The sequence below is a fragment of the Arachis ipaensis genome, chromosome B3 (assembly GCF_059453495.1).
Source record: "Arachis ipaensis isolate K30076 ecotype BB chromosome B3, ASM5945349v1, whole genome shotgun sequence".
In the NCBI taxonomy this organism is placed as follows: domain Eukaryota; kingdom Viridiplantae; phylum Streptophyta; class Magnoliopsida; order Fabales; family Fabaceae; genus Arachis; species Arachis ipaensis.
In genome coordinates this window covers 123,807,887-123,820,769 of record NC_142438.1, presented here as the reverse complement: position 1 = coordinate 123,820,769, position 12,883 = coordinate 123,807,887, and the positions used below count along the sequence as shown (strand labels likewise).

The 12,883-nt window shown below is 35.1% G+C and overlaps 1 protein-coding gene and 1 pseudogene across 1 annotated transcript; both read left to right on the top strand.

Moving 5' to 3' along the window:
- The first annotated feature begins 2,490 nt into the window (after positions 1-2,490).
- LOC107630916 (uncharacterized) lies at positions 2,491-4,803 on the top strand (annotated as a pseudogene).
- A 1,760-nt stretch (positions 4,804-6,563) lies between these two features.
- Positions 6,564-8,524, top strand: LOC107630917 (uric acid degradation bifunctional protein TTL-like). The gene is made up of 3 exons (XM_021119271.2): positions 6,564-6,767; positions 6,908-7,009; positions 8,435-8,524. The coding sequence occupies exons 1-3, from the start codon at positions 6,564-6,566 to the stop codon at positions 8,522-8,524; spliced, it is 396 nt and encodes a 131-aa protein (XP_020974930.1).
- The last annotated feature ends 4,359 nt before the right edge of the window (positions 8,525-12,883 follow it).

Here is a 12,883-nt window from a genome sequence, read left to right as displayed (position 1 = left end):
TCTTAGTATAACTGAATTGTCAGCTTATCTTTTTCTCTTGATTCTTTTCCAAGATTATTTTAGTCTTTGTCTTGATCAGTTACATCAAGGCATCATATGCTACATTACATATATTTAATTTTTGGTAATCTCCACTTTGTTCGTTCTTAATTCAACTATAATTAATTAACCCAATACTGGTAAGCGTGACATCTCCAACAGTAAGATGACTTGGCTAAGAAATCAAATAGCCTTTTAAATTGGTTAATTAGAGTATTAGACCCATGTTAGTTAATATGATCAAATAGGTATTTTAGTTAAACTCATTTTGGTTAATTAATTTTATATTGGTGTAGAGACTAAAATAAATTCAATTAACCAATTTGAAATACATATTTAATCATACTGAAGTCTTAATACTACACTTTAGCGTTCTATTGTCAGTACTCTGCGTTAACATCAATTGAATTATAGATGAATGGAGATTTGAGATTTATAAACTCAGGAACTAATTTGGTCATTTCCAAAAATTAAAAACTGTTTTGATAAACATTGAAAAATTTAGAGACTAAAGTTAGCGTTTTCTCATATTTACTTTGTACCATTACTATTGCAATTACTGTTATTAATTATACAAAACTTCTTTTAGCACCGTATAGATTAATTAAATTATTACTATTGGTATTAGTATTGTTATTGTGATTGTGGTTTAGTGCATAATGCATGAGTTAATTATTATTGACCGTCAACTCACATTAACAATTATAAAAGAAATTAAAGATAATTATTTTGATTTTCTTGGACAAGCACGGGTTTGTTTGATTTTTTGTGAGGATTATTGAAAAAGGAATGGAATTTTAGGTTCTTTGTTTGAATTTTCTTTATGTTTAAAGCATTTGATTCCATTCTAATATCTCTTTTCTAAGATTGAAATGTTCTATACTAGAATTTAAATTCATCACTATTTTAAAGTTCGATAGAAAGTGATATATATTCAGAGAACTTTTGTATATCAGTGTTTTTCTATGCCATTGGAAATAAGAGGCAAAAATTAAGATTATTACACTTGTTCATTGGGTAAAAAAACTCACAACTTGGCTTCTCTTAGTATAACTGAATTGTCAGCTTATCTTTTTCTCTTGATTCTTTTCCAAGATTATTTTAGTCTTTGTCTTGACCAGTTACACCAAGGCATCATATTCCTCACTAAAAAAATAATTGTTTTCCATATAATATATTATTCTGATGGAACTTTTAAACTTAATTAAGTTCTTTTTCTCCCTAAAGTTCATTTTTTAAATATTATTGATTGTCCTCCTATGCATTATTTAATTTTTCTCTAGTCCCTTTTCTTATGCTACAAAATGTGCTCCTTACACAATCTTCTTCCCTCTTAATCTATAAATTCATTATTCTTCTCATATATACTACAGTTATTATGTGATTGCTTGATGACCATATGACTTTAGCATAGGTACTTACAATTCAAAGGGGTTGAAAATTATGCATAAATGATTAGCGCGTTGACTGTGACATGCATCATATCACTGTTCACACATTAATATTTTCATGTTTCTGCTTGTTTCAGCTTGATAACATTGACTTAGACTTATCACAGTCCTTGGAGCTATATTATCCCATAACTTCACAGCTCCTACTCCAGAATCAAAGCTTCCTTTAGCTTACACTTGTTCTATTCAGGTGGGTTAAAAGATGAAACATTTAATTACTTTTTATACATTATATTTCATCATCAGGCTGCATCTAAAACTATTTAAGAAATGCTTATACATTATAAGTCTATCGAACTTTAAAATAGTGATGAATTTAAAATACTTCAATATCTGGTTCTGGAGGTACATTGAATCCAAATAGTTAATCTTGTCCCGTTAACAAAGATGGCTTATAGTTCTGCTTTGCTAACTAATTTTAATGTGAATTTTTTAAGAACTATACCAGCAAATGCTTGAACGAATGAAAGAAAGAAAGCAATTATTGGTTATAAAATTCTTGAATAATATACAGTTAATAGCTTAGAAGTTAGTTGAAGATAATTACAACCTCACAAGATGTACAAAATAATGAGTCAATCGTATTTATTCCATACTCAAATGAAGTCTTCATTTATTTTATTATATATCTTGTGTTCTTATTTGATATAATTAATGGGTCAGTCATATTTCATATAATTTCAGTTTCACAATTTTAATATATAAGAACTTCAAACTGATTCTTTAAGAATTAAATATTAAACATAAAAAGGTCAACTGAACTTGAACACCCCCTGATATATTGTAATACTATATTAATTATCATTTTATTATTTCTCAGATTAATATAATATACCTCTTTTTCTTTTTCTTTTTTAAGGAAGAAATTTTATTTTCCATTTCAAATATTTGGCATTGGACCCAGAGTTTCTTTCTTCCAGTAATTTTTTTTGAAAGTGCAGAATTATTCAATGAGTAAGAAATTTTCTTTTATTTTTCTGTTAGCTGTGTATTATCCTGGATGCTAGTAAATGTGTGTTTTATTATTCGGTTTAAGAGTTATTCTCCCATTATATATCAAGTGTTAATTATTTACTTTTTTCTCGTGGTCTAACTTTGTTTTACTATGTGTCGTCGTTCTATTTTTTCATTAAACTACATATTGATAAGAGTTGGATTTCAAAGTCGCGAGTTGGTGCAGAATATAGGAACGGTTTGACCATATTCCTAGATTTTGCATTTTTCAATGCATCATCTGATGGGATGATACGTTGTCCATGTCTGAAGTGTGGGTTCCACCTCTTACAAAATAGAGAGGATGCGTTCGATCATTTGGTGATAAACCCTTTTCCATCTAGTTACACATTTTGGATCCATCACGGTGAGAGACGTGGGGTCGAGAGCTCTTGTGATGGACAAGAAGATCAATCTGAACAAAATTTCAATGCCCCGATGCTTGATATGGTCCACGAGGTATTCAACTTCTCAGGGCTTCCCGGCCACGAAGAAGACTCAGAGAATGAACATGACGACGGCGCTATGGATGAGTTGCCTTACCTATACAATGAACCTAGTCGAGAGACCCGCAACTTTCACGACCTACTCGAAGACGGGGAGCAGGAGTTATACCCAGGATTTTCAAAGTTCTCTAAGTTGTCTTTCTTTGTGAGGCTCTATCACATAAAGTCCATGTGCGGAGTGAGAGATAAGGCCTTCGGAATAATTTGGAGTTGCTCGCGGACGCCTTTGAGCATGCCCGGATTCCATCCACTGTGCACGATGCCAAGAAATTCATAAGAAAACTAGGCCTCGCATACAAGAAGATAGATGCATGTCCAAATGACTGCATGCTATACCAGGGCAACGACCAAGAGCTGACCAAATGCAAGCAGTGTAGGAGATCGAGATGGAAGCATAAGACTAAGAAGAACTCTAGGGTGAGGATCAAGATGGTTGTTAAGAAGAATGGCAAACCACAGGCGGTGAAGATTCTTCGTTACTTCCCCCTTATTCCACGATTGCAAAGGTTATATATGTCTAGTAAGACAACCGTTGACATGTTGTGGCATAAGAGAGGTCCTAACTCTGATGGTATGTATAGGCATCCAATGGGACGCCGAGGCATGGAAGTCATTTGACATACGATATACTGACTTCTCTCGTGATCCGCGCAGTGTTTGCCTAGCATTAGCTAGCGATGGCTTTAACCCTTTTGGGAACATGAGCTCGAAGTACTCAATTTGGCCCGTGGTTCTTATCCCGTATAACATGCCGCCTTGGATTTGCATGAAACCCACTTCATTTATCCTCCCTATGATTATTGCTGGTCCTAAAATGCCTGGAAATGACATAGATGTGTACCTAGAGCCGTTGATCACCGAGTTGAAGCAATTATGGCAGGGTGTTGAAACTTATGATGCAGTCGAGAAAAAAAACCTTCAAGATGTTTGCTGCGTTGATGTGGACAATCAGTGATTTTCCAGGCCTGGGCAACTTATCTGGGTGGAACACGTACGGTGGGAGAGCCTGTCCTGCGTGCAATTTGGATGCTGAAACTAACTGGCTCACACACAGCCAGAAATGGTGTTTCATGGGTCATCGTCGCTTTCTGAATCATGACCACAAATACAGAAAAAACCGGTACTCCTTTGATGGAAAGATAGAGGATAGAGGTCCACCTATCAAAGTCTCTGGTGGAGACATTATCCGGCAGTTAGAGGGTGTGCATGTCCAACTTGGCAAGGTGCAATCGGTTACGGGGAAAAGGACACGTGGACAGCAAACTGCCGTGCAAGACGAGACTCCTTGGAAGAAGAGGAGTATATTCTTTGAGCTGCCATATTAGGAGAACAATGGATTGCGTCACAACCTTGATGTCATGCACATAGAGAAGAATGTGTGCGACAACATAGTTTTCACCATAATGAACGAGAAAGGTAAGTCTAAAGACTACATTAAAGCTCGAAGAGACCTCCAATCGATGGGAATCAAGCATGATTTGTGGCCATGGGAAGACAAAAAGTACCCATCCGCCATCTTTACTATGACCAATCCACAGAAGGAGCTCTTTCTAAGGACTATCAAGAACGTCGTCTTTCCAGATGGATACTCTAGCAACATTTTCCGCTGTGTGGACTTACGACAGTGCAAGTTGTCGGGCATGAAAAGCCACGACTGTCACATTCTAATGGAATATCTACTTCCAATCGCGTTAAGGAATGCATTGCCTGCCCCAATGTCTTCTGTCCTGGCGGATTTGTCATCCTTTTTTTGCCGATTATGCAGTAAATTCATAGACCCTCAACAACTTCCTCTCCTTCAGGATCACGTGGTTCATACTCTGTGTCGCATGGAGATGATTTTCCCTCCTTATTTCTTCACAGTGATGGTTCACTTGACAGTGCATCTGGTCGAGGAGGTGCATCTCGGTGGCCCAGTGCATTATCGGTGGATGTACCCAATTGAACGGTAATTATTAAACAAAATTATCTATTTTGCTTTTAATCAGTGCTTATGACACATGTTATATTCCCAAAGGTACCTATGCCGTCTCAAGCAGTACGTGCGTAACAGATCACAACCAGAGGGCTCAATTGCAGAGGGATACTTATCTGAGGAGATTCTCATATTCTGTTCAAGGTACTTAGATAATGTCGAGAGTAGGATTAATCGACCATTGCGTGTTGACGATCGACTGCGTGAACTCATGCCTGATGAGAGTGCAACCATGTTCCTCGAGGTTGGAAAGGCAGTCAGGGCTGCTTCTTTTTACACCCTCACACCAACTGAAAAATTCCAAGCTCACCGTCACGTATTGGTCAATTGCCTGGCTGTGGAAAAGTATCTTGAGTAAGTGCATTTGAAAGTATCGACTTCGTATGAACTTCTATAGTTGGAGAACCTGACATGACATTTTTGTGACATTTCCAGTGAGTTTAGGGTGATCATAAAAAGAAAGTTACGAAGTAGGACAAGGTCCCAGTCTCACAAAAACAGTGTTGTGCACAGAGAACTTTCCGATTGGTTCAGGCGTAAGGTGAATCCTGGTATCATTTATACATTTACATATTCAAATGATGTCATATTGTTTGTATCCCAAGATCATGAAACTTGTAATTTATCAACTGCCAGGTTCCATTGGGAAGCACCATGCACCCGAACGAATTGCAGTGGCTTGCATGTGGGCCCAATGTTCAAGTTAGCCGCTATACATCTTACAACGTAAATGGATTTAAATTCAGAACCCTCTCGAGAGAGGAAGGGTTGAAAACCCAAAATAGTGGGGTGTATGTCACTTCTGACACTAGGAGTTATGCAAGCAAGCGCGACAGTAATGTTGCTGTTGGTGGCGTCTCGTATTACGAAAAACTAGTGGACATCATTGAGTTAAATTACAGCGGTCAATTCACAGTCGTCTTGTTTAAATGTATCTGAGCAAACACCACCTCTGGCAGAGGCATAAAACAAGACTCTATGGGGCACACAGTGGTTAACTTCTCTCATCCAATTCATACCGGTGATCAGGAAGATGACGAACCGTACATTCTTGCATCCGAGGCTCACCTTGTATACTATGTGGAGGATGATGCTGATAAAGAATGGAGTGTGGTAATCCATGTGAACCCAAGGGACATGTTTGAAATGGGTGAAGACATAGGATAGTGTCAGTTCGAACTTTCTCCCCAACCGACTCTACCTGGCTTGGCTGAGTTTGACGTCGAAGGTTTGTCATTGAGACGGGACGACGATTTAGAGGAACCAACCACTGATGCCATCGATAATTGCGAAGAGGCTGCCTATGTATAGATGTCTTTAGATACTAATTTAGGACATGTGCAATATTATTCTGTGCATAGCACTGTTGAGGGTTATAAACTTGCATAATTATTAATTAGCAACGAGCATACAATAGATATTAGACCATGGAAACACTTGATGTATACTGCTCATTATTTACAATTAATCCACCTGGAGATTGTGATTTTATTATCATATTTTGTCCTGAAGTTATGTAATTTGGTAGCATGTTACTAGATTGTAATTGACGTTGTATTATGACTGACATGATCGAAGTTACCAGGGAAATTGGAAGAGATGGACCTTTTTCTTTGTGCCTCTAGAATCTTATTTTGCAAGGTGATGATTGAAGCCTCCTCGTTCTCTTCGCTAGAGCACGCAACATCATTCGCAAGAGAACCGTGGTTCAACATGTTGCCAATTCAGTCTTGGCTGAATACATTCTCAGCACACAGGCACATAGGTGATGATGTTACTATTGCGCATGGAGATATTAGGACGGTACGTTGTCATATGTCTGCTCGTAAAAAGGCTGTTTGGCTATATTTCAACCTGCCGTACTCAAGCCAGATGTTTTATTGTCTGTAACTAAAAGGCACGTTCAAAAAGGCCTAACATATTTGAAACTCTGAACATTGCAGGGATTGCTTCAATTCGCAACAAAGTACCGCAAGAAATTCGGCTTCGGGTTCGTCACTAGCACGAACCTGTTCCTTTTGCAACAAATGCTGGAGGAGGTGCAGGTAAAGTTTGGATTTTTTGTGATTTGTTTAGCCATCTAGTTGGGTACAATTGTTTAACTCAATGGTGATATGGCCAGTTGCTGACCTTTATTTTGTGAAATGAGGTACTGAATGGGTAAGTAAATAAATATATGCATGTTCCTAGAATCTTCCAATAAGCATGATTTGTACACCGAAACATGATGATGGATTTTTCAGATTATTAATTGTAGCAGTACTGTATTAGTGTGATAGTTTCTTGTTTCAGTTGGAACATTGTTAGTGCATCTTGTTAGTGCAATGAACGTGACTGAATATTATAAATACGTAGGATTCTAGCTCTTCTTGATTGTATGTAGTTGCTGACAGCCTGGTAGCTGACCTAGGAATAAGATATATACAATGGTTGTGCATTGGTTTTAACCCCAATAGCTTTTTTTAAGGAATGGATTTTACTTTGCCAACTGGCACCTGTTATTGCTCTATTTGCATTGCACACTTTTTAATTTACATGTCCATTTGGTACTTTATTTTACACAGTGTCGTTTGTTAATCTATTGAAAAGGTGGAGTATGGTATAGAATGCACTTGGCATCAGGCTTTAGTAAAGATACATGGTTCATTTTATAATTTACTTGCTGATGTAGAAGATATATTAGTAAATTTACATATTCTAAAATCAGCAAGACAGATTTCTAATTTACTCACACATTTAAGATTAGCTTATTTATACTCTTCTAAAAAATCACTCCTTTTTATTATGTACGTATTGAGGTGCAATTCTTTGAATTTCTGTAGTGAAATGTCAAGGTGATGAATTCTTATTTTGTTGTTGGAATACACTTTCTTACTTGCATAGATGCCTATCTATATGAAATGTCCATTTGAGAACACGCTTTCTTACTTTCCTTGTATGAAATGTTGCAAGATAATTTTTTTTCCTTCTCTTTTTTTTCCTATTTTATGAATGATCTGGTGTCTCTAAGATACTCCCTATAACCTTTATTCTGTTTAGTACTTTGTATGAACTCCTGTGATACCTTTCTTGGAATTTATTTTGAGGATTGTTTTATCAATCTGATTCAGGATGGCTTCATACATTATTCCTTCTTATTGTATCTTGTATTCTTTTTTTTCTTCTATCTTATATTCCCCTTCCAGATTCCAAGTGTTGACCTTAGCATGTTCATGTGTAGGTAGAATAGAACACATATACCTGATTTATATTTCTGTTTGGTCTGGATGGTTCTGAAAATGATTGTGTCTGAATGGTACTTTATTAGTTACTTAGCTACCACAATTTCCATAGGGCATGTTCTTAAGTTGACACGTGAAGCTTTAAATGTTGCTGAAGTATCTAGAAAGTGCCTCTGGTTAGTATTGTTGATGACTTCTAGCTACCAATTACTGCACATTTTCAGTTGGAACCTCTTTATATTTGTGAAGGCACGCTATCAGAATAGTCTGCAGGTTAAACTTGATATTGCATCTCGGGAGGAATTCACTCTTATAGAAAGAGGTCTTACGAAACTTTAGAAACGTAAGCCAAACCAGCAGTTTATAACATCGAGCTATTTTGTGATTTGGTTTTTGGTAAAATTTGTAAATTCTAATAACTTGGTTGCTTATGGTGTATCCGTCAGGTTTGGCTCGGGAAAAGACTCAAGAAGTACCGGAAGAGACAGGCAAGATAGTTCAAGATTCAATGTTCGAAGAAGACGTTATGCTAGATAGTTCTGATGAGGTTGTCTCTAAAGGACAACAACCTTCCATCATAACCTTTGACCTCAATAAAACTCCAGAGGAGAATGATATCTGTTGACTCAACGCTTTATTATTAGTCTGGCTTATCTTATGAAATATTGGGACTAAATTGAACAATGTGACTGTTTGTGTTTTTTCCTTTGGATATTGAATTTGATGAAGTAGCTATGAATTTGGAGGAGATTAATCTCAAATTAGTATATAATTCTTGAATTAATTTATATTGTGACTTGTTGGATTAATGGTTCGTACGAATTCAAGATTTTTATATTACCGATTTGTCATATATATACCTTTTTAAATGTAATACAAATATAAATGCACAAACCTAGGTGGTGAAACTACTTATTAAACTACATTATGTAATCATGACTATCACATGGGCAAAATGACATGAATTAATTAATAGCCATGATTTGATTAAACAATATCTATAGCTACATCCTGAATTCATAACCTAAAATATCGAAATAGTTTAATTTATCCAAATAATTTACCAATTTAGTTTACACCAAATTAATGCACTCATTAATTTATAATTAGTTATAATATTATTATAATATAACGATAAAAAATATTAGTATCACCGTAACAATAATGAGTTGTTATTATTATTATTATAAGTAGTATTACATTCTATATATTAGTAATAACATTATGATATTAATAAGAAAATTTTTTATGTTTTTATTTAAATTTACTTTCAAGTAGATTAAGAATACAACAACAATACCCAACAGTAAATATATATTTTTAAAATGAATCTTAGAGATTGAATTTTTTATTATGTTTTTGGAATCCATGATTATAAAAATAAGATATTCTTATACGCAAAATGTTGGTAATTTTACACTAAGTATATATTTTTGTTATAAACTTTTCCTTGTAAACAACCAATATTATTCTTAAATTTTTACAAAACCAAATTTGTTTAATTTGGTGATTATTCGTTGAGTTTATATTTTTTTATAATTTTTTTATTAATAACTAATAATACTTATAAAAAATTACAAAAACAAAAAAAAAAACTTAAATTTAAAATCAGAGAAGATACCGTCACATCTATAATCTTTATTTTTCCTCTAATACTAAACCTGCTTAATATTGTCGAACCACTAAGAAGCCTTCTTCGTCCAGCTTCTTCTCCTCCACGCTTGTCTCTACGGCGATCCAGTGTCGAGAGCCCCTTCTCGCTCTGCCCGAAGCCTGGTGGTTCCACTCTCACCGTCAATCCAGTCATCCACCTGCGGGTAAGCACCACTGGACACCCTGTGCTTTTTTTCTTGTTTAGTGTTTGAAAAAGAAGCCAATAATGAGTTTAAAGTTGACATGCAAGTTGCTCCTAATGTGGTTAGTTAGCTGAGTTAATTTGTTAATGAGGAGTGCCATTTGTTGATGAGGAGCATGAGTCCGTTAATAGTGGATTCTGAGTTGGGTATTAACTCTCAGTGAACTACGTTTTCTATGTTCTCACTGTTATATTTGAATATTGTTGCTGATAATGGTTACCTGCATTTTTTATTCTCAGTATTGACTGCATTCAGTATTTTCTTAGTCAATACTAATAACGCTAAACCAATTTATCATGATTCTCAAGTCTTCCACTTCCTACTTACCATATAGGATCCTTTAACTTATTTTAAATGCTAAAAAATACCTAATGCTTGATAATGATTCCAAGCACAATTAGACCTTAGAAAAGGGGAAATTTTCAATCTTTTAGAAATTAGTAACCTTAAAATACAGGAGAAGTGACTTAAACTAATAAGAATGGGCATGGAGTATTATATACAAGAATTAGGATTCTAGTTATCAAATATTGTTTGCTATGTATCAGAGACTTTGCACTTTTGTTATGTATTCATGACTATATATTTTGGGTCAAATGAATTGTCTTAGTTCAAACTTAGAAAAAGTAGTATTAGAATAACGTGTATGATCAATATAAGCATAATCAAATAACAAAACATGAATTCTCTGAAGGCTGTAGTGCTCCTTGGCTTTTTTACTTTTCTAGATACTTCTATTGATTCAAATTTCTAATTGATAAACATGCTACTGCTAAGTCTCAAGCCCAAAATTAACCTCCAATAGTGCAGAATATTATGATGAATCTAGGCATTATAGAGTAATTATGAATACATCAATGGTTAACCTTTTTAGGCCCAACTTTGAGTTCTTTGTTAATAGAGTCTCTCAATCCATTTACTCATGTACTCTCCTAATCTATATATGTACTCTCAATCTATTTACTCATGTACTCTCCTAATCTATATGTTATGTGCTGCCATAATTAGAATAGTTATGATTTCAGATTGGCAAATAAAATAACATAGACATGAATGACATTTTGAGAAAGGAACTGCCTATTTTATATTTTATTAAAAAATACTGAAATTATTTTGAATAATCAAGTTTTTGATTGAGGTGTGGTGAACTATTTTAATGTTTCTATTTCCTAAAACCACTGTTACTCGTGATAAACCAAATTTGTTTGTTGCAGTAAAGGGAGACAGATAGGATTTTTTTTCCTTTGTAATGATTTTTGAATAGTACATATTGAGTTTATTACTTATTATATATATATATATAGCTAAATTTACATTATCCTCGAACATAATTAATAATTCATAGAATATTTTTTTTATTTAACTTTTTGGCTTGTAGTATTTTGTGCTATGATGATGATGCTATAGTCTTTATAAGCCTTGTTATTTTTGTAGAAATATATAATGAGATCTAGAATTACAACCAGACCATTCCAATGAACAAGTTTCCACAAAAGTACATCAAATGTAGGCTTTAATTTATTAACATTTATTTCATCAACATTTTTATACAGATATATATTATGATATATTTATGAGAGAGGGATTTTACAAAGCAATAATATATTGTCCACTTGTGCTTGTATATATTATATATTATATTATCTATTATTACCCTTAACTGCGGTCTTTGGTCTCATTTTATAAATTGTTTAATTCAATATGCCATAAATACCCAAATTCGATTAATAGTAACTGGGGTATGCCAATGTCATTTTTGCATGTTAATACATATTATTATCTGTATATTAATTATTATCACTTTGCTATGATCCGAATGCAGTTAGGAAAGATGTCCAAGGTAGGTCGTTTCACGAAGAAAGCCCGTGTAGACACAGCATGTCAGCAGCCTCAAGTAGGATTTGATGCGGCCTCAACTTTGCAGAGAGCGGATTGCCCAATTCCGCCGCCCAGTGGCAGTAGTGCCCCCACATCCTCGTCTTTATGCCCCTTTCGTCTGCCCCGCAGCGAACCATTGCCTGCTCCACAGGCTTGCACGAATGATGTTCAAAACTCGGAGCCGGACGCCGAAGACTTAGACCCAGAGGCAGAAGAGGTAGATTCTTTTGACCAACATGTTGATAACCTTTTTGCTGCATCGGATGCTCAGAAGTGCAAGGGACGCAAGACCACAGAATTTTGGGATGTTAAAACAATTGGTATAAGAGAATTTATTTAATTCTAATTTTCATTCAGCTATTTCCTATGATGTCATCGCAGCTTGGCTCCAATGGTAACTAACTAAGAATAAACATGTTTTGCAGAATCTGATGACACAATCAAACAGGTCAAACTGAGTGTGAAGGAAGCTATGAAGCCACCTAACGGAAGAAAGATCGTACTCAGATTTAACAGTGCACTGCAACCAGTTGGGGATGAAGCAGGTCTACTAAGCGGCGTTATGGGACTGCTGGGATCTGACTACACCAAATTCCCAATCTGTGAGAAGTACTGGAGAAAGGTTCGCACCAGGGACAAGGTCTATAATTAATGTGTAAAGGTAAAATGTTATTTTTAATTTTTTGTACCATTCCAAACTCAAAATTTGAACACTACTGACAACTTAATTTAATGTTGCAGGAAATGTTCCATTTTGAAGAAGATAGTAGAGGAATTATCAAGCGTATAATATTCAAAATGCTAGGAAGGGCTTGGAAGAAAATGAGGAACAGATTATACCATCACTGCTATGACCCAGAACTTTCACTTGAAGAAAATATTGAAAACCGCCCAGATGTAATTACTGCAGACCATTGGAAATGGTTTCTCGATTATCGCAATAGTGAAGAGGCACAGGTAATAT

Bases quoted from the DNA above. Each gene is read 5' to 3' on its own strand.
- LOC107630917 (XM_021119271.2), top strand. From the start codon at position 6,564: ATGGACCTTTTTCTTTGTGCCTCTAGAATCTTATTTTGCAAGGTGATG. The intron at 6,768-6,907 runs GTACGTTGTCAT...TGAACATTGCAG, and splicing joins CGCATGGAGATATTAGGACG to GGATTGCTTCAATTCGCAAC. The intron at 7,010-8,434 runs GTAAAGTTTGGA...ATATTTGTGAAG, and splicing joins AAATGCTGGAGGAGGTGCAG to GCACGCTATCAGAATAGTCT.